The sequence below is a fragment of the Aspergillus mulundensis genome, assembly GCF_003369625.1.
Source record: "Aspergillus mulundensis strain DSM 5745 chromosome Unknown scaffold_5, whole genome shotgun sequence".
Lineage (NCBI taxonomy): Eukaryota > Fungi > Ascomycota > Eurotiomycetes > Eurotiales > Aspergillaceae > Aspergillus > Aspergillus mulundensis.
Window position 1 is genome coordinate 654,479 of NW_020797893.1, and position 20,742 is coordinate 675,220.

Genomic DNA, 20,742 nt, shown 5'->3' on the forward strand with positions numbered 1-20,742 from the left:
AAATGGACCTGCAACCACCGTACCATGCATAGTTACGACATACACTCCACCGTGGACTGACCAAGTACATGCTTCGGGGAGAGATGAGAATGGGACGGCAGATTGTGGCAATGTAAGATTCCTCTAATTACAAATAAAGTATGTGTGACAAACATGCTATAGACAATGGTATCAGACGACGCCATGAGTTGGGGTATACCAACAAGTTTGAATCGAAGACAATATGTACCGAGAACATTGGATACAGAGGCCAGTTACCTGGACAGACCAGGCCGTCTAGCTGGCTCAAGCATTCGCGCCACCTGATTCTGGCCGACCATCTTGATTCGAGGCTTCCGCACTAGCCTCAGCTTCGTCGGGCACTTTCTGGCTCTCTTTTCGCTTCTGTAAGACACCCCCAAGCCAAGGCACTGTTTTACTCCACGAGTCGCTTAGGCTGCGCAGGCGTGAGAGTGTGGTCAAGTTGTCCGAATGGTTGCGCGTAATCTCTCCAGACTCGATACCAGGCGTGGAGTGTCCTGCGGTAGCAGGAGCGGTGATGAGGCTATCTGTACGGTCCACTCGAGCAGCCTCAGGGTCCTGATTGATTTCCCCTCCCGCGCCGTCTGCATCACGTAATATGTTCTCAAGGACCGACGTACTAGGATGCTTTCTTCGACCGCGTGACTTTATCGCCCTTCGCTCTTTTGCCGGGCTCATCTCACCGCGACGTATGGAATCGGCAACAACAGCGCTGAAGCCTCCAGATAAAGTGGAGAACAAAGGACCCGGTGAGAAATGTGAAGAGATCGAGTTTCGTACTCTTCGTGGCGGTGTCTCGAGAACAGCGTCGCCCCTAACATTCGCCCTTGTACCATCTGGTGCACTAGATCCGTCTGCGTCCGGGGCAGGGGGGAAGCGAAGAAGCACGGTGGAGCTGACAGGTTTCTGGATGGCCTGTTCTGGAGGAGTGACTGGTCGCTCAATTTGCGGTTCAGACGCGGTCTCTTCGAGCGACTCGGCCCAAGGGTTCCTTAGAAGTGACAGAGGGCGGGATGAGGATGGAGACATAGGAGAAGGTTCCGAAAGGTCGGCAATTACCGAACCAACAGGCGAGGGAGACGCGGCAGCTGATAGGACAGCTCGGGGTGTGCTTTGATTATCGTCAAGGTCCCTAAGACCCTCACTCAGGAGTGACCCTGGGGGTGATTGACGGGTGCCGTCGAGATTAGGGCTTCTTGGCCGCGGTCCGTTCTTCGTTTGAGCTTGAAGGGGAGGCGACAAATCAACTCGGTCTTGATATCGCTCTCCAGGCAGAAGTCCAATAGCTTCTTCCTCGTCGGTAGAGTAGGAAGATTCATCGTCGGCGCGAACACGTCCACTTGTGATAAAGTACACACCCAGAAAGGTGAGAAGGCAACCACCCACGAACTTTCCGGCACGAGAAGCTGTGTATGATTCGAAATCTCGGTATAAAATCGCGCTGCCAATAATCACCGAGAGGGTGAAAAGAACGAACTGGGTCGGGATGACTTGCGTTGAGTCGAAACGCTGTAGGGCTTTGTTGATGTACCGGATTTGCATCAGAGCACTGAATGCAAGAATAAACACCAATAGATAAGTGATTGGAAACGTGATGACGTGCCACAGGGTATATGACAGCAGCGACGAAACGCCTTTCGTCGAAAGAGCAGTATATCCACCTACTTGCAGTCAGCAGTGATCGCTAGTAGCACCGAGCGTTGATCGGTAACATACCGAATAAGCCAACCAATCCAACATCAATCAGGATAGTCCGCGGTCCATATTCTCGGCTTGACCACATAAGGACGACAATAAGCGCAGCTGTGAGGCCCAGGTAGAGTTCAAATTCCCAGCGCGTAATCATCTCCCAAATATCGTCGGGGCCAATTTTCTCTTCGGACGACTTTGCGCTAAGGACAACCACGACTGCCCCAGCAATAGCAACGAGAACACCCCAGAAATCTCTCTGTCGGAATTTTTCCTTCAGCATAAATGGCGCAATGACGCAGTTCGAGATCAAAGCCACAACCCCCAGAGGCGAAACAATCGATGCCGGAGCGAATCCGTACGCCATGAAATTCCCAGTCTCGCCGAGTGTCATTAAAATGATCCCCGCCCACCAATATGGTGACCGAAGGTAAGATTTCCGTCTCCCTTGCGGTGAGCCATTCTCAGGCTGTGCAGTCCGTTGGGATACGGGAGAATCCGGCAGGTCGTCTCCCTGGTCCGAGAAATCGTCTCTGTAGTGTCCAGAGTGACCTGAAAGGTCGTCCCGGTAACGATCCTCTTCTTCGGGCCCGTCAATAGCACCGTAAGAGCTCCGGCGATCGGATCGCTTCCATTTCAACCTGTGCTGTAGCTTCTCCTGTTCCCATTCCTTTTCTATTCGAATATGGGCGTAGCGCTGAATATTGAGGGCCAACGAGATCAAGACATTCCCGGCCAGTGCTGTGATGATACCGATTAAAGATGACCACTCGTATTCTCCGCTCCCTGCGTCACCATGATTGTGTCCAAGGTTTGATGATAATGTCGGCAGAGAATGCGGCGAGGGCGCGGGGCTCGGGAAGGGCGTCGGAGTCGGTGTTGGAACGACGGTAGAAGCGAGAGCAGCAAGCAGGCCAGCTGCTAGAGGATACTCCTGCGTGGAGTCCATGTTCAAAACGCAGATGATGCGAGACGAAAGAGAGTAGATAGGAAAGAATGAAATCACGGCTCGAAAGTCGTGCGTCGTCCCCTTTAGTCCCAAAGACGTACGAGTACGAGAGTCTCCTAGCCCCGTGGTGTATTCAAGCGTTGGACGAGTTCAAGAGAGTGATCATGCTGAAGCAGAAGAGTACCGCATCGTGCGCCCCTGAAGCTGTTGGAACCCGGATGTCAAGTGTCGGTCTGAGGAAGCTGACTGGGAGCAAGGGTCTTTGTAAAGTAGAGCAGATCCCGCGGGTTGCCGGGTGAGGATGGGTGTTTGGTCTTGGATTCAAGACGATAAGCAGAGGAGCAGACTTGGAGTCGGAGGTCGAGAGATCCCCGATCGACGGTCGGTCGAAGTGCGGAGCGCCGGTTAACTTTGGAGACTAAGCGCGACCATCATATCGCCGCTGCGGAGCAAAATCCAGGGTCGCGATTTGAAATCTTGGACCCCGGTGGGTTCTCCCAGGCGAACTCTGAAGCGCTATTGGCCTTGTCATTGGTTCAGTTACCGTTCACATTGATCTGACCACTGACTGCATCGCGTTGTCCAACAGGCTGCAGTCCAACGCATCAAACGTCATCGGGCATATGGAGTACATACTCCGGAGTAGATAAACATTCCTACGGAGTACATTGAGCAGGGTAGTACCATCAAACCATGTGATATATATATATAACTCTACTAGCAAGTCTTTCAAGTAGAAACAAAGATTCACGGACCCACAGAATTATCTGAGAGCCCCTTTCCAAGATTATATACTTTCGTTTTTCGCATGCCCACCGAAATATTCAGGTTTGGATTTCCGTTGGACATAGTGTTTTGTCGTACCTCTTCGGAATGTTGAACAATACTTGACTAGATACGCAGCTATAGAGTCTTCGTTCAACTTCAATGACATTTTGGAGCGGAACCGAGCGAGCAAGATAGCCTGAGCTCAAAGCCCTGTTTGAATTGTCAGGACCGTGGCGTCAGAACCCTATTCTACTTAAAACATGTATATTCCAGCCACTGAAAGGACTGCATTGAACAGAGAATTCGGCACACTCCACTCTGAGAGCAGTGAGGAGTAAACATGGATGAGAGAAAGAAGGACTCGTGTTCCAAATTGTGGTTGAGCGAGCATAGTGATTAGAAGGTAATAAGTATACAGGTATCCAAAGCAGAAGGGACATGTGGCTGGTATCGATCAGGGGAAGGTTCGCTAATAAACAAAAAATGGCAAGTTATAAAACCAGCAGGAAATCCAAACGAGGGCAATGTATAGTCGCAATAACGGAGAAGACGGTGGAAGTCGTGAAGATGAATTAGGTCGTGGCGTTCATGATGTGGGTTACATGTAGGGCTGAAGGCAAGTAAGATGATCATGTACTCTGATGAACCTGGAGGCCGTTGGAAGTCGAATCGGATAACAGCTCAGGGTCTTCAGCGTTGGCTTTCTCATCTTGCTTCCTCCTCTTCTTTTGCATCTTTTTCATTGCTTCTTTGGTGAGCTGCTGGCGGAACATTCGTTCAACCACGTCCTTCTTGCGGGTCCTGCGATCTCCGATCATGATCAGGACACCCCCAGTGATGTTGCAAGTGATCGAGCAGCAAAGAATGACGGTGGTGAGAGCGAACGGCCGTACATGGTAGCTAATACCCCATGTACACGCTCCTAGAGCTATCTGGAGAAGCGAATGGCAGTCCAGAAGAACCACGATAGCGATGAGGAAGCGTTGCGGGAAAGCATGATGTGTGATAGTTTCGTGGGGTTTGTAGAAAGTATGAGACTTGGCAAATTTGGCCTGATGGTGCTGAAGTTTCGCCTGTTGTTGAATGCTAAGCACGCTGAATTCATGTTCATCCTCCTTAGGAAGTTGCCCTGCCTCGAGGTCAGCGTCGGCTTCCGCCTCACCCCTCGATGGCAAGTCATTCTTATCCTTCAATTCCGGAAGGCGACGCTTTTTGCGGATTCTCCAAGTCAAGAAGGTGTAACGTGCGATAAATATCATGTGGTAAGTATCGACTGCGCGGAAGGGCGCCAACCCATCGCCCATAATAGCGAAGAGTGCTACCAGTACATTGTCGATAACGTTGATGATGTATGACTGTCGGCCTCCGACGTTAATCCAACCTAGATTGCTCGTTAGTGAACAAGATAACAAAATTTGAAAATTGGCTATACCGATAAGGAAGAGCACCCAGGCAAGTCCAAAAAGGGTGATGAGGGTTGCATATAACGTAATTAAGAAGCCAAGGGCTGTTATGAAGGGATTAGCAGATGAATTTGGACAGATTAGGGTGAATATCATACGTTTGCGCACGTATTTACCAAATCCTTTCATGGACCTCTTGAATTTTGAGCGACGCGAGTGTAGCATGTGCCGCACATGGTCGTTCAGCTCCTCTATGTCCTGATATGACCAGCCTTCAAGATTAATCCCCTCTGGCAGAACAGCAAAACGAGGCTCTCCGCCATCTAAGACAGAGGAGATACTAGTAATCGGTCTCTCCAAAGCAGGACGGGATTCTAGTCCTTTAGTTGACTCCTTATCTTCCTCTTCTTCTGTAGATGTTGTCTCCTCTCTATCCAACTCACGTGGAGGCGAAAGGGTATACGTCTGATTGCGGTTGATAAGCGAACCCAAATTTGGAACGAAAAGTGAATTTTGAACGTTGGTGAGAGTGGTAAGAGCCGACACTTCCGGATCTATCTTGAGGTTAGTGCTATATCCTGGACCGCTGGACAAAGGTGAATGCCGAGTACCACCTACCAATAACATCTAGAACATCCACAACGTGAGACTCATACTCACGAATTCCGTTCCCCGTCATGGGTGCAGTGCCGCTAACAGTCGACGCTCGGTTCCTCGAGAACCTATTCAGAGCCGCTTCGCTTTTCCTCCGTACAGCACTTCTATTGTCTCTCGGCTGCGGCTGCTCCAGGGGCTGGCTCGGTATCGGCGACGGTCTGACGAACTCCGAGGTCGGACGACGCCCGCTTGCTGGACTTTGAGGCTCCTCCATCACAGTATGCATGGGCTCCCCGGGCTGAAGCCGTGGTAGTAATGCCGTTTGAGTGGGTGCAGACCACCGTCCAGGCCGGGGTTCGGAATTGCTGCGACGGCGGCCGCCTTCGAACGGGTCGCTCCTCTCCTCGCGGGGAGACGCAGGGTCAATCGCGACAGATGCACGCGAACCATTGTTTCTGAAGCTGAAGTTGAAATTGCTGTTGCCAGGTTGAGGCGATGCAGCAGACTGGATGAATGAAGGCGGGCGCGTCAGGCGAATCGATGAGCGGTTTGAGTGATTCGAGCGGATTGATGCCGCACGCGGCCGACCAGGCGGGTTACTCGATGACGTCGCTTCCTGGATGGAAGGACTGCCCGATGAAGCCCGTCGCGGCTGCGGTCGAGGGGCAGCTAGATGGTCCGGAGACGGGCCTGCCGGCTCTATCGGATCCATTGCGAGGATTTGGTGGTGATTTTGATGGAGAGGCGATGGAGAGAAAAGGAATGAGGTGAACCAAGATAAAGGTAGCATTAGTCAACCCAGTCCAGACTCCAGAGTCCCGCTACAATCCGCTGAGTCCCGCCAAGAGCTGTGGCGCTTCATCCAGCAAAGCAATTCAAAGCGGGCCGGGCAGTTCAAGAGCATGATGATCACATTGTCTGTGCGTTTGAGAGTTCATTCTGATGGATTGACTGGTTAAAAGCAGGATCTTTCTGCAAAGATGATGAAACAACATTCTTCTCGTTGGCGCCTAGACTCCACCCTTTACGCCTGTTTCAGGCCCGGTTGTATGTACTTCAATGCTCCATTTCCAAAGTGTCTTATTTGCTCAAACGCTATCATTCTCTTGTGTTGGCAGACTGGATAGATAATGCAAGATGTGTTCTTTGATTCTTCCTTCCTTTTCCAACAGCTTGGATCTTCTTTTTCTCCAGGTTCTTGCGTTGCAGCGTTTGGCATACTGTTGAGCAATCGTAACACCTTGTCTACCAAGTAAGCCAGTCATTTCTGCTTCAACTCTGTTTCAGGCACTCTAGTGATTTACCTGGGCAGTGTGTTGTGCTTTCAACTAACCGTAACACCAAGGCCACCAAGAAATTGTACCAATGGACAAGAAACGTCTTCTTCCACTCACCCAGGGATCTCATAGCTCTCCCAAGAAGATCCAGACCCACGAGAACAATGCTGACGGCAACCAAAATGATCAAACTCGTCCCTCAGAGAGAAGAGTCCGCTTTCAAGTTCCTGCCAAGCAGAGCCACACGAATACCCAGTCAAACCGTACCTCATTGAAGAGAGCATCTCCATACACCGAGGAGTTCTTCGCTAACATGGCGGACACCATCGTCTCCAGCTTCCCATACACAGAGTTTGCCAAGGGGAATGGATGTATGACCAAAGACGTGATTAAGGCGATCAGAGCCACAGTTTTCGAGCCTCTTTGCAAGCCCTCAATCAAGGAAGCCACGAGACTTGAACCTGCGGACGCCGCTTCTACACGTACAACTTCGCCTCCGGTGACTCCTCAACCTAGACGTCCGACAGTACGCCACGTACCCGGGCCAGCGACGACTCCTGAAGCGCCTTCACATTGGAACGGGGCTTCACAATCTGGATGTCCGAAAGTTCTCCATATAGCCGCGCAAGCAACAGTATCTGAGGCGCCTTCGCATTGGATAAGGAAAGATCAGACAGGAAAAAGTGAAGTTAAAGAGGATTCAGAGACCACGGAGAGCAGTAATGACAATGCGAGGCCGACATCAGCCGTCTTTCAACCTTTGAGTCTGTTAGAGAGCCGCCGCGGTACTAAGAAGCGCAAGACGATGGTTCCTGCTGAGCGACTGCTCGTGCAGCAGAATATCTTCAGCAAGTATGTCCCTGTCAAGCCTCAAACACGTGAGAATAGTTCTCCTGATACTACTGGCAACGGAAAGTTGTAATATACCTATTTGTCGCTCCATTTTGTCTAGTCCTCTCGTGTCCATGTCTTGGTTAATTTTCGTGATATCGCTGGAGCGTATTCTAGCGTGCAGCTCGGTATCCAGCCACTTGGAGTGCGTTTACATTGGAGAATAGATAAGGGATCTGGTCGAAATGTAATAGATCGGGTGATGGAATGGATGATGTGCTTTATATGTGCTTTATGATATACGAGTGTCCTCTGCTCCGATCATTTTCTATGCTAAACGGTATAACCCTACTTGCAATCACTGTACCTTTTATGCAACGGAGCTAGAATCAACTCGCATGCGCAACTCGTCTCGTCACTAACAGCTGGTAGTTATGCCCCCTCTACTCTATGCAGTCCACGTCTACTAATGTTTACATTCTATACTAAGTTCACATAACCCCTTGCCCAAGGCCGTAATCATGATGTCAGATGCCCGGGGACATGTGCCAATGTATAACTCCTCCCCGTTGCTACTTTCTCTCCAAGAGAACCCCAGCAGCACTCTTGAGCTCTCAGGCACAGAAACAATATGCCATCCTCAACTTCCCCCCATCCTGATCAGCGAGGCGTCGAGCCGCATCCTGCACCACCGCGCAACATCAACGGCAACGTTGACTACGAGCCTCACCCCGAGAACTCCATTTCCATCTCACCAGAGCGAGCAGAGATCCAAAGGCACATTCTTTCTCTTTATGCCGGAAGTGCCTCGAAAGACGATATGGAAGTTTACACCGAGCAGGCTATCTACGACGACCCGTTCAGCTATTGCGATACGCGGTATGGCTGCCTCTCTGCCTCCGTGGTTTCTATACTTTCTTGAATTTTTTTTTTTTTTTTTTTTTTTTGAATTTGTCATATGAGACAGTACCTAACAGAAAATAGGTACAAAATTGCAGGCCAGTGGTACGGTGTGCCCAAGCTGTTCTCCAAATCCGAAACCATAGCTACGGAAGTCACCTCATCAACGGAGCATGAACTTGCATGGAAGCAGCGCCGGAAGTATACGTTGGCGGGCATCCATGCGTCAAAAGTTGCAGATAGTCTAGTCAGTTTGAAGCTGCAGAGAAGTGGGCCTGGGGAGAAGGTTGTTTATCATAAGGATATGTGGAATGAGAAAGATTATTCTCATGACGGGCTAGGCGCGGCCATCAAGAAACTGCATGGGTAAGAAGATTGATCCTTTGTTTTTGGTTTGTTGTAAATATTCAAGATGCTGACCGTTTTCCTTACAGGGATAAGTTGACGCATGTCACAAAGCCCCCGGAGTCCGTTTAGAGTGGAGCTAGGGATTGATGTGTGAGAAAGTCAGGTGGCCGTTTCTTGTTGGATAACTGTGGTATCCATACCAATCAAACAATACACCATGTCATATTGTTGTTGTAACACATCGTCTCTCTCCGCTGCATTTAGGCTCGAATCTAAAAAAGCATCTCAGCTCCGTACTTTTGCTGCGGGATAGAGTAGGCGATGATCATGTTTGCAGGTGGGCCGGCCTGGCCCACGTTGGCGTCATTGGTGCCTTAAGGCAGGTGTCTGTAAACGGCTTAGTCAAGCAAGGATCCAGTTTCCTTTTTCTCGCTCCTTCTCCTTTCTCGCCCGCCGGACCTCATCTTGATCCTTCCTCTCCAAGGTAAATCATTATCGAGTGAATCCAGACTTCCCGTCCACAACCCCCCCGTATCTAGGGCACCAAGCTACCCTTCCTCCTCCCCCCTCGCAACTTCAATCAATTTCAACCCAAAGGGCAGCCAACAAGCTCTCCTGAGTCATCGACACACAATTCGGTCATCCTCTCCACCGCCAATCCTCAGACCACCTATCTTCTCCAGAACTTGACCCTTTGTGTCCTCAGCCTTCAAGATGTCTACTGCCGTCGAAAACACTACTCCCGACAACCAGGCCTCCACTGTCCCTACCACCGAGGCCTCCAACGGCTCTGCCCCCGCAGCTCAGTCCACCGCCGATGCTGCTGCTGTCAGTGCTGAAGAAGGACGTCGGTTGTACATTGGGAACCTCGCATATGCGACCACTGAGGGGGAGCTTAAGGATTTCTTCAGCAGCCACACCATGTGAGTACTTGTCCTTGTCTACCTCTCTCTTTGCCATTTGCCCGCTCGATGCACTGCCTGCCGTTGGAGCTTTGGTCGGGTCTCCCAATCGGGTAGCCTTCCGCTTCGCTTTCACAACAGTGCGTCACCTCGACCATCATCGCCAGCGCAGTGTTTCTGACGTTTGGACTTTAAGCTTTTTGAGCTTTATTTTTTCCAGCAGCTAACATCAATCCTAGTGAGAGCGTTTCCATCCCTGTGAACCCTCGCAACAACCGCCCTGTTGGCTATGCCTTCGTCGACCTTGCTACCGCCACCGAAGCTACTGCCGCTATCGCAGAACTCTCTGGAAAGGAGATCCTTCAGCGCAAGGTCTCTGTTCAGCTTGCCCGCAAGCCGGAGCCTGCTGAGGCCAAGGCCGAGGGTGCCGCAAGTGGCGGTGAAGGCGCTAGCGGCAACGAGGGCCGCAAGAGGGCGGGAGGACGTACTCGTGGTCGCGGTCGTGGTCGCGGCCGTGTAGGTCGCGGAACACGCGGAGGTCGCTCGGTATGTTGCTATAGCCCCTCCTCCCCCGACAATACTTGGTTGACAACCGCTAAACATCTTCTCAACAGGCTGCGGCTACTGAGGGCGCTGAGGAGCAGCCCACCACTGCTTCCAACGAGAATGCTCCTCTTGCTGAAGTCAACAACCAGAATGATGCCGCTCCCGTCACCGAGTCTGGCAAGCCTGCCCGCAAGCCCAGCACTCGTCCCCAGAAGCAGCGTGGCCCTCCTGAGGATGGCATTCCTTCCAAGACCAAGGTTATGGTGGCGAACTTGCCTTATGACCTTAGCGAGGAGAAGGTATGCTCTTATAGTATCATACTCTTTTGTTATGTGATTGCTAATCCCCTTTTAGCTGAAGGAGATCTTCGCCGCCTACCAGCCCGTCTCCGCCAAGATCGCTCTCCGCCCCATCCCCCGCTTCATGATCAAAAAGCTCCAGGCCCGCAACGAGCCTCGCAAGGGTCGTGGTTTCGGTTTTGTTACCCTTGGATCCGAGGAGCAGCAGGAGAAGGCTGTAAAGGAGATGAACGGAAAGGAGATTGAGGGCCGTGAGATCGCCGTCAAGGTCGCCATTGACAGCCCCGGTAAGGAGGACGACGCTCCCGGTGAGGCCACTGAAGAAGCCACGGAGGCTCCGGCTCAGGAGAACGCCGTTCCTACTACTGCCACTGCCACTGCCTAAATGACAAGGTCGTTTCTGTCCTAAACGAACGCGGTGTCTATCCGACGATAGGTATTCGGACACCACATTAAGATATCGAAATCGGAGGCCGTTTACGTATGGGATACCTCTATAGTAAGCGTTGCCAGGACGCGCTACTATCCAACAAAGAGCCAAGAAACTTCAGAAAAAAAAACGAAAAATATTCATGAATCTTATTCCTGTCCGGCGCGGTCCTAGGGAATGAAAGTAACGCGAAGATGCACTCTTTTATGCGGGTTGATACGGATTGCCGCCAGGCTTCGTATTGCAAGGACTGAAAATGCAGTAATGTGTGGCTGATGGAGATGTGACCTGATGACGAATCTTGCTCTTCTGTTATATTGTATCTTAGCACCATTTAGTTTATGAGAAACGCAAGGCTGGCCTTGGTTCTAGTCTTGTTCTGAATGATTTTCCTCGAGTGCTCAACGGCTGTAGATCGCTATGGAGACGGCCTTGATTGACGGTTATGACGAGAGGCCAACTCCACAGCTCTTGGCACCATTGTTCCTCTCTCTGGCCGAACCCCCGTCTTCTTGCCCAACCTGTCTTTCAATCTACTTCTTACGCTCGTTTGGCTCTAGTTGATTCGGCTGCACATAATATTAGATGCTTTGTTAAGAGATTTCCCCCATACGCGGAAACAACGTTTTTTGCAAGCTGCGCACATAGCTTAGTTGCCACCAGTCTGGCCTAAGGGCAAAAGAGCAACCGACGCTCGAGTCGCTACCTACTGTCAATACACACCTCTCCCGCCCTTTTATATATTCTCACTCGCCATGTCACGAATGTGGGAGGTCGACCCGGAGACGAAGGCCAAGGTATGTCCCCTGCCCTGTTTTGTTAGTCCAATCCCAGCTCCTTTTAGTCAGTGCGGACTGCGGGCTCGAGTCTCTAGCTAACGCTGACTGCCATTTCTCATTTATAGCTCCTTCAATACTCGAAAGTCAATGGAAATGACCGATGTTGCGACTGTGGCGCGCCTTCTCCCCAATGGGTACGTCCTGTGGTCTTCCGCATCCCATATACATCATTTAGATCCGGGTTATTCTAATGCATCGTCCCCCTCGCGTTAGGCTTCGCCAAAATTCGGAACCTTTATCTGTCTTAACTGCGCAGGCACCCATCGCGGGCTGGGTGTGCACATCTCTTTCGTCCGATCAATCACAATGGACGCCTTCAAGAACTCCGAGACACATCGCATGGAATTAGGGGGGAACGACCCCTGGAAGGAATTCTTTGACTCGCACCCAATCACACAATCTGAGGGCCGCACATTCGAAGATTCAACGATTAAAGAGCGATACGAGGGCGAGGTCGGCGAGGAGTGGAAGGAGAGACTCAGCGCTAAAGTCGAGGGGCGGGAATACGTACCTGGCCAACGGCCAGCGCAGCCGGCAAAGAAAAGCTCCGTTGACGTCGGAAGCTCAAGATCAAGCACTCCTCTTTCGAATTCAGGTCCCGCGAGGGGCTCCTCGTCATCCCCCGCTTTACCAGAGGGTCTTGGTGGGGTTGAGGGTGCTGCGAGTCGGAAAGCACGCAACGAGGCATACTTTGCAAAAATGGGGTCTGATAATGCGAACCGGTCGGAATCGCTCCGCCCTTCTGAGGGCGGCAAGTTCACTGGATTCGGCGGAGGATTGCCTGTGGAGGAGACACCGAAATCAAGGGGGGGTAACGGGATGCCGGCCTTCGATGACTTCCAGAAGGACCCTATGGCAGCGTTGACGAAGGGCTTTGGCTGGTTTACGACGACTGTTGGCAAGAGCGCAAAGACAGTCAATGATTCGTTTATCCAGCCCACCGCGAAGACTGTACGTATACTGTCGCCCTTTGCGCCGACCATGCTGCTCATACTACACGTCCATGTACGCTAACGAGGCAACAGCTCGCTGAATCCGACTTCGCCGCCCAGGCGCGCCAACACGCCACTCAGTTTGGACAAAATATCCAAGTTGGTGCCCGCGGCGCCGCAGACTCCTTCAACCGCTTTGTCGAGGGTTCAGACACCCCGGCCGCCCGGCGCGGACGCGCCGAGCCCGAGCGCAAGGACTTCTGGGACGACTTCTCTTCACTAGGCGCTCAAGACAATCACCGCCGGAATGCGTCCCGATCAGGCGCTCTTGGGACGGCAGCGATGAAACCAGGCCCAGGTGCTCCGTCGTCAGCCACGGCGTCAACGTCTATTGGCTCCGGACCGGGCTCTACCCCGGTAGGCTCAGGCGCGGGCACCGGGAGAGGATCATCTCCGACGCCCGCATCAAGAAAGAGTCAGGATGATGGAGCGTGGGATGATAATTGGTGATTGATATAGATGGGGAATGGTTAGACGGAGTACTCTTTGTGTTTTATATGTATATACGTCTGTATCAGCGTTGCGCTCTTTTGGGGGTATGATACATTTTCAAAGCTTGCACTTTTTTCCCTTTTGGCGGATCCCGTTGTTTATATTCCTTGAATTAGAGTTGCAAAATAAATATAATTGCTCGGAACTGTCATTCATTCCAATTTTCTCGGGCCGATATATCAAGCAACAAATAATTGAACTGATATTGTCGCTTTGGTCGAAATTATATATATCCCTAGAGAGAAAAGATGTTCAATGAAAGCGCATAGGGAAGACTATGGAATCATTTTATCAAAACATTGAATGAACAAGGCTTCATAAAAGTCATATTATGCATATCACTTTCAATACAACGTCCTATGTGTCTTGCAGAATTAATGCTATATAATTGCAGATCATCTACTCTAATACCCACCTCTCAACTCCGTCAACACAGCTTTCTGCCTGGGAGGGCTCATCTTCTCAAATCGATCAACACTCATAACAAAGGTACCTCGCCCCGCACTCAAGCTCCTCAGATGCTTAAGATACCCTACCATCTCCTTGAGTGGGACCTTAGCGGTGATAGTACGCGGTCGATTCCCCGAGTCAGAGGACGAGAGCGCACCGACCACGGTCGACGACTGGAAGGGGTCAGGGGGCGCATAGACCTTGGCGGGATCGATCGGAGGAAGGTCGAGGTCGGGGTCTACGGTTTCGGTGTTCGGTGTGGAGAGGTCTGTTGATGTGATGGGGATGTCCTCGTCTAGAGAGACGATGTGGCCGCCGCGGGAGGAGGAGATATCGTGGACGACGGCGCCGAGGCTGGCTTCGTCGATGCTAATGATTACGTTCATGAGGGGTTCCATGAGGCATGTTCCCGGCGTGGCTGAGGCGGATGCCGGATTGGAGAGGAGGTTAGAGAGGGCTGTGGAGGTTGCGAGGCGGGCGGCGGCGGAAAGAGAGGCAGACGTTGTATCGTTGCCGAATATGTGGGCTGTTGGGTTGAGCGTGAGGGTGACGCGGGTGTTGTGCATGGGGAAGGTGAATTGTGGGCCGCGGGCGAGGGCTGCGAGGCAGCCGTTTTGGAGGGCTGAGCGGACGGCCTCCACGTCGAGGCCTGAGGGGAGAATAGGGCTTTCTTCAAGGCCCTTCTTGTTGGTTTCGATCTGTAGTTCGGGCGCGAGAATGATGATTTGGTTGCCGTTTGCAATGTCGATGGAGAGGGCTGTTGGGTCTGGGGGAAGTGAGGTTTCTGGATCGAAGGGTTCCACCAATGCGGTGCAGCCTGCTTTACCCTTGCGGCCTGCGATCTCTCGGTCGAAGATCTTGGTAACGGGACCAGAGGTTCCTAGTGGACATTCGCGGTAACTGATCTCAATGGGACCCATGGTTGCCTTGGCTTTGAGGTCGTTGATGAGTCGATCACGAGCGATCTCTAGGTGAAGCTCTCCCATTCCGCTCAACAGTGTTTGTCCGGAGTCCTCGTCGATACTTACATGAAGACTAGGGTCTTCACGCAGGAGCAAAGCTAACGACTCGTGCATACGTTTCTCCTCGGACAAGCTGTGAGGTTCGACACTTGCGAAGAAGACGGGCGGCGGTACGTCGATAGGGCGTAACTGAAGAGTATTCAGAGGTTCGGGAGGGACCTGCTTGTTGGTAGTGCATGCAACAAGTGTGTCACCGGTCCGGGCATGCTTCAGGCCCACCACAACCCCGATTTGTCCCTCGGAGATAGATTCGGCCTCAACAGCGTCATTGGCGTACATTCTCAGAAGACGAGGAGCGCGCTCCGACACGTTTAGGTTGGTGTTATACAAAAGACTGCCCCGATCCAAGGAGCCGGAGTAAACCCGAACATATACGAGAACTCCTCGCTTCGCATCATTGACCACTTTGAAAGCCAGCCCACAACCATGCAACTGCTTGATAGCACTGCGGCTATCAGCTACTATGGCGGACTTCTTCTTCTGCTTGCCTTTTGGCACCGCTTTCTCCTTCTGCTCCACGAGTAAATCTCCTGAGAGCAAACGTCTGAGACCCCCCTTGACGCCTCCAATACTAACCTCTGGGTCTGGAGTCTCCTGTGGACTGGGGAGGAGGTCAACGACATTGTCGAGCAGCGGTTGGACGCCGATGTTGCGAAAACTAGCACCAGCAAAGATCGGGATAATTTTCCTCCCGCTACCTCCCAAAAGACAACGGCGCAGGCTATCCAATATATCAGCAGATGAAACCAGTAGATGATCTTCTTCGCATTCAAAGAACTTTTCCACAATCATGTCGTCGTGTTCACTCAACAGTTCAACTAGGGCTATCCGCGCGCGGCGGAGTTCTTGCGCAAGCTGACTATCAGCTTCGTCCAATTCCTGAAGGTTGAACGTCTTCACTGACTTGCCATCGCCTCCACCCCATCGGAGCCCTCGTAGGTTGACAGCGTCGGCAACACCAACGAAGCTTCCATTCCCTCCTTCAAACCACGGGATCTGGCAGACAGCGGGCCATCCTCCAAGCCGAGAAGCGACTTCCCGTACCGTTCGACCGAACGCCGCACCGTCTCTATCCAATTTATTCACGTAGACAATTCGGGGAATATTATACGTGCTTGCTTGGTGCCAAACCTGCTCAGTTTGTGCTTCCACACCAGCTACACCATCTAGGATACACACTGCGCCGTCAAGAATGCGCAATGACCGCAAGACCTCGAATGTGAAGTCAGCATGGCCGGGAGTATCAATCAAGTTCACCAGGTGCGACGACGCAGATTTCGGGGCTTGCGGGTCATGGTGTGTAGCATCGTTGCTCTCCCCAGGTGGCCAGTGGAAGGTGATGGCAGCGGACTGAATAGTGATTCCCCGGGCACGTTCAGCAGGGAGGAAGTCCGTAACCGTAGATCCCTCATCCACGTCTCCTATGCGTCTTGTGAAGCCGCTATAATAGAGCATGCGCTCTGTAGTGGTCGTTTTACCCGCATCGATGTGTGCTATAATACCAATATTCCGAGTCCGGTCAAGGTTCGCTTGCAATCGCGGTTGGAGGGTCGAGAAGTTCTGAGTTTTGGAGTATCCTGGTCTCCCAAGGGACGGTTTGGTTAAGGAAGAAAGTGCCCAGCAATTGATATTAGGTCGATCGAGATATCGAGTAGCTCGGCCATTCTGGCGGGCGCGCAAAAGCAGAGCTGAGACCATGGCAGCAGCGATTGGGGGAGGCCAAAGCGGTGTCTTCAAAAAATTATCGCATGTCTATTGTAACACACAGGAGTCGATCCAAAGCCTGAGAGCTCGAATTGGTATGAGAAGAGAGTAGAGAAAGTTGAGGTTCTGTTGTCGCCGTGTCGGACGGGGAGCTCTGCGGTGCCTGGCCAATCAGACCGTGCAGGCAGCAACGACGTAACCTCCCCGGTCCCGGCTCTCCATGATCTCCTCTTTATGCATCTTAACAGCGCATCCCTCCACCCCAATCTCCTGCCAAATTTCTAAGGGGCCGAAGGTACGTGAGAATAATAATTTACCTATGAAATCTGCTCAAAGTCTTCTTGTTGATAAGTGCTTTTCACATTGCAGTGCAGACGTGGCCCTATCGGTGGCACAGCTCTTACCCGACACCACACAAGCAGAATAAGAGATGGATTACTCCAGCATTTCGCAAGACCCCGCGGGCGCCTCCCCATGGGCCTCCCCTCGAGCTACAGAAGCCCCCTACCCTCCCTCGAGCACCAGCGAAATTCCGCCTTCGCCGCTACCCCCACAACATCAGTCTCCGTACGATGCGGACGGAGATTCGCACGCTGCCGGAGTTTCCGAGAATAGGGCACCTGGAGAAGGAAATGGTGACTCACCAAGTTTGGTGGAGCGAGTACAAAACACGCACATAGGCGAAACTGGTCACTCTGCAGAACAACAACCACGATCGCAGGTCCCCGCACGGTACCAAACAGGTGCTCGGCAGAATGCGAGACAACCGGCCCCAGTATACAAGATCCAGGCCAAGATAACCGCCCTAGAAAGAACAGGCAAAAAGGATCCTATCCTTCGATTTGATGTACATGTATGTGGCATCGCAGCATCGTCGATTCCGCATCACTGACCACGTTATTAGACCAATATGCCTAAGTTCAGAACTACTCAGTACCGCGACGTTAGACGGACTCACTCCGAGTTTGGCAAGCTTGCCGATCATCTTATTTCGGCTAATCCCGAGGCCTTTGTTCCTGCTGTACCGGCGCCCCTGACTCCTGCTGGAGCTGGGACCGACGAGGACGAATTCCGCGTGAAGGCCTCCATGCAGCGATGGCTGAACACTATACTGAACAATGAAGTTCTGATCCAGGATGACGAGATTGTCTTGTTTGTTGAAAGTGACTTCGGTTACAGTCCCGTTGTTCGCATGAAGCAACCCGCAACAGGTGTTCGAAGGAAAGTCTTGAAGCAGTTTGCACCGCCGCCTGACGACACACCGGAGCTGCAGAACGCGCGCCCGGTGGTCAAGATGTTTTACCTCGGAACCATGGATGCGAGTCACAAAGTTGACCGTGTAGTCAAGGCTCGGCGAGGTACGTTGCAACGCTCCTCCCTTTCAAGTGATCGCTGGCTCACCATCTACAGGCTTGGGTCTCGCGGAGTCAGACTTCGGCGTTAAGGTTGGGCAGATGCATGTCCAGGAGACACATCCTGGTCTCTCTAACGCCTACCGGAAGCTAGGGAAGGTTATCCAAACGGTTGGAGACTACCATGCGGTTCAGGCTACTGCCGAGGCAACCACTCTCGGGGATCCCCTGAGTTACCACTCATCCGACGCGCTTATTGTCAAAGAGACGCTAACTAACCGCCACATCCTGCTTCGGGAACTGATCCAAGCTCAACAGGCAACGCGCAGCAAACGCGCAGCAGCGGATCGACTGAAGGTCAGTTCGTCAGTTCGACCCGACAAGGTGGATGAAGCCATTAGTGCGCTTGACGAAGCCCAGGGCCAAGAGGACTATTTGACCAAGAAGACGCAACGAGTAACATCGAACCTTCTGAACGAAAAGCGCCGCTGGTTTGAACGGACATCCAACGATGTCTGGTTGAGTCTACGTGAATATACACTGCGACAGATCGAGGCCGAGCGGAGGACGCTCGCGACACTGGAGAGCGTAAGACCAGATATCCGCTCAATTGACGCCTCCGGGGGGCTTAGCCGCTTGGGCCGTGAAAGCCACCCTACTGGGCGACGCCCAAATCTCGCTTCAAGCCAAGGCCCCAAGGGCGATGCTTGGAGTGGAATTCCGCGTCGCAGCGACAGCCTCGGGCGCAGCCTCAGCGGCAGCTTCGCCGCTCCTGCTCCGGAGGAGGATGAGGAGACAAATGGACAAGGAGCCAAGGGACGTCTTCGCTCTCCCAGTGGCGTCAGCTCAATTGTTGAAGATGATGAGGACCGTCTCGATGCCCGGAATGCCGCCAGCAGACTAGCAGGCAGTACTTTCTGAGTGTTCTCGCCGTGTTTTTGACCGTCTGATTTTGTAAATTATGAGTGTGCTTTCTCTTAGAGATTCCCCTCGCAACCATTTTCGCGATTCTGTCCCGTCCCTCTGACGTATGCTCATGATAATTGATTACTATATGCTGGCTTTCAGCTATTGACTTTGAAGCGATGTTATACAAACTTATGAGGCTTTTTCTTTTTCCAAATGCCTAACTTCTCTATAACCGGCTGACATCAATAATGTGTACATGTGATTATGTGTGTGTGAGCACTTGACTGCATCTCTCCCAGATCGCCAAGGTCCTCAAATGTCAAGGGTCCGAGGGCCATTGTGCAGAAGTGGGGAAAGCTCGGAGTATGAAGTCAAAAATCGACCCCGCTATTAGATATCTGATTAGATACCCTGGATATGACACTCTTAGACTAAGTCTTGGTAGATCCTTAGTTGCTGGGCTATTGAAGCTTTGGTATCAGCATGCTATAATGATTGCAAAAGTTCAAGCTCACTACCTAGGTAATTCGAATGTGGCTTTGTTCTACAGTAGACCATCGATTCCAGCTTCCAGCAGCTTCGTCCACCCCACACCCCACTCTTCAGTCTTCCCACTCTTATTTGATTTCAAAGCACCCAATGATGCAATGAAGAGCCTGCCTTATAGAGCTCATCGTCCCACGTCCACCGTTCTTTCTCCTGCGACCTGCTCACAAATTTTGTCTTTTTAGCTCATCCTTACCATAAAGTAAGCTTGATCTGCAACAATGGCACCCGTAAAGGCCTTTCTGTAAGTAGTCTCATCCATGGCCCAGCAGTTGCTTTTATTGACCACAGTAACAGCACTGGAGCGACTGGGTATATCGGCGGCGATGTTTTCTACGCTGTGACTCAGGCCCACCCTGACTGGGAGATCTCCGTTCTGGTTCGCAACAAGGAGAAAGGAGCCAAACTTGCCAGCGAGTATCCGAACGCAAGGGTCGTCCAGGGCGACTTGGATTCGGCTGCTGTTATCGAAGAAGAGACCAAGAACGCTGACATTGTATTCCGTGCGTCAATGACCCCTTCATACAGCCATGAAATCAAAATCTGGATTTCTAATGACAATAGACTGCGCTGATTGCGATCACGTCGCATCTGCTACTGCTATCGCTAAGGGCGCCAGCCACCACACTGCTGAAAAGCCTGTGTGGATAATTCATACGTCGGGAACCGGCATTCTGACAGTGGAAGACTTCCGTACAAACACCTGGGGTCTCGAGCGATCTAAGCAGCATGATGATTGGGATGGAGTTGACGAACTTTTGAACCTCCCGGACGACTCGCTGCACCGCAACGTGGACAAGATCATCATCGAAGCTGGAAAACGTGCCCCGGACAGCGTCAAGGTTGCCATTGTTTGCCCTCCTACAATCTACGGCCCTGGCCGCGGTCCCGGAAACCAGAAGAGCGTTCAAGCGTATTGGCTGGCAGCTGCAGTCCTCAAGAGGAAGAAGGGGTTCTTGGTTGGAGAGGGTAAGAACGTCTGGCACCAGATTCACGTCCAGGACCTGAGTGACCTCTACCGCCTCCTGGGAGATGCGGCGGCGACCGGCGGTGGTAACGCCACTTGGAATGACAAGGGATACTATCTCGCGGAGAACGGCCCATTCGTCTGGGGAGATGTCCAGAGAGCTGTTGCTAAGGCAGCCTATGACAAGAAGCTTATCGCTTCGCCTGATGTCGAACCTATCAGCGATGCAGACGTGACAAAACTGAACGAATTCGGGCTCTATGCCTGGGGAAGCAGCTCCAGAGGATGGTCGCACCGCGGAAAGAAGCTCCTGGGTTGGTCACCGAGCAAGCCTAGCTTGCTGGAGCTCATTCCGTCGATTGTTGACATTGAAGCTAAACAGGAGGGATTGGCTTGAGTTCTTGTAATTAAGTAGTTCATTGATTAATCAATGGATTGTTCATTGAAGCTAAACAGGAGGGATTGGCCTGAATTCTTGTGATTAAATAGTTCATTGATTAATCAATGGT

The 20,742-nt window shown here is 51.9% G+C and overlaps 9 protein-coding genes across 9 annotated transcripts; 6 read left to right on the plus strand and 3 right to left on the minus strand.

Moving 5' to 3' along the window:
• Positions 1–285: 285 nt before the first annotated feature.
• Positions 286–2,659, minus strand: DSM5745_05563 (DUF803 domain membrane protein; the record flags this gene model as incomplete). Its single annotated transcript, XM_026747579.1, has 2 exons — positions 286–1,682; positions 1,738–2,659. The coding sequence occupies 2 exons, from the start codon at positions 2,657–2,659 to the stop codon at positions 286–288; spliced, it is 2,319 nt and encodes a 772-aa protein (XP_026603411.1).
• A 1,397-nt stretch (positions 2,660–4,056) lies between these two features.
• Positions 4,057–6,139, minus strand: DSM5745_05564 (uncharacterized protein; the record flags this gene model as incomplete). Its single annotated transcript, XM_026747580.1, has 4 exons — positions 4,057–4,808; positions 4,860–4,934; positions 4,989–5,384; positions 5,449–6,139. 4 exons carry the CDS (start codon positions 6,137–6,139, stop codon positions 4,057–4,059), a joined length of 1,914 nt encoding a protein of 637 aa, XP_026603412.1.
• A 653-nt stretch (positions 6,140–6,792) lies between these two features.
• On the plus strand, positions 6,793–7,626 carry DSM5745_05565 (uncharacterized protein; the record flags this gene model as incomplete). The annotated part of the gene is made up of 1 exon (XM_026747581.1): positions 6,793–7,626. One exon carries the CDS (start codon positions 6,793–6,795, stop codon positions 7,624–7,626), a length of 834 nt encoding a protein of 277 aa, XP_026603413.1.
• A 540-nt stretch (positions 7,627–8,166) lies between these two features.
• Positions 8,167–8,912, plus strand: DSM5745_05566 (uncharacterized protein; the record flags this gene model as incomplete). Its single annotated transcript, XM_026747582.1, has 3 exons — positions 8,167–8,414; positions 8,520–8,801; positions 8,870–8,912. The coding sequence occupies 3 exons, from the start codon at positions 8,167–8,169 to the stop codon at positions 8,910–8,912; spliced, it is 573 nt and encodes a 190-aa protein (XP_026603414.1).
• A 585-nt stretch (positions 8,913–9,497) lies between these two features.
• DSM5745_05567 (putative RNP protein) lies at positions 9,498–10,915 on the plus strand (the record flags this gene model as incomplete). Its single annotated transcript, XM_026747583.1, has 4 exons — positions 9,498–9,706; positions 9,925–10,231; positions 10,300–10,530; positions 10,586–10,915. The coding sequence occupies 4 exons, from the start codon at positions 9,498–9,500 to the stop codon at positions 10,913–10,915; spliced, it is 1,077 nt and encodes a 358-aa protein (XP_026603415.1).
• Positions 10,916–11,715: 800 nt separating this feature from the next.
• Positions 11,716–13,241, plus strand: DSM5745_05568 (GTPase-activating protein GCS1; the record flags this gene model as incomplete). The annotated part of the gene is made up of 4 exons (XM_026747584.1): positions 11,716–11,757; positions 11,865–11,933; positions 12,013–12,750; positions 12,825–13,241. 4 exons carry the CDS (start codon positions 11,716–11,718, stop codon positions 13,239–13,241), a joined length of 1,266 nt encoding a protein of 421 aa, XP_026603416.1.
• Positions 13,242–13,687: 446 nt separating this feature from the next.
• Positions 13,688–16,453, minus strand: DSM5745_05569 (mitochondrial elongation factor MEF2; the record flags this gene model as incomplete). Its single annotated transcript, XM_026747585.1, has 1 exon — positions 13,688–16,453. The coding sequence occupies one exon, from the start codon at positions 16,451–16,453 to the stop codon at positions 13,688–13,690; it is 2,766 nt and encodes a 921-aa protein (XP_026603417.1).
• Positions 16,454–16,889: 436 nt separating this feature from the next.
• On the plus strand, positions 16,890–18,732 carry DSM5745_05570 (retromer subunit VPS17; the record flags this gene model as incomplete). Its single annotated transcript, XM_026747586.1, has 3 exons — positions 16,890–17,312; positions 17,364–17,817; positions 17,870–18,732. The coding sequence occupies 3 exons, from the start codon at positions 16,890–16,892 to the stop codon at positions 18,730–18,732; spliced, it is 1,740 nt and encodes a 579-aa protein (XP_026603418.1).
• A 755-nt stretch (positions 18,733–19,487) lies between these two features.
• DSM5745_05571 (putative nucleoside-diphosphate-sugar epimerase) lies at positions 19,488–20,630 on the plus strand (the record flags this gene model as incomplete). Its single annotated transcript, XM_026747587.1, has 3 exons — positions 19,488–19,510; positions 19,564–19,769; positions 19,831–20,630. The coding sequence occupies 3 exons, from the start codon at positions 19,488–19,490 to the stop codon at positions 20,628–20,630; spliced, it is 1,029 nt and encodes a 342-aa protein (XP_026603419.1).
• Positions 20,631–20,742: the final 112 nt, after the last annotated feature.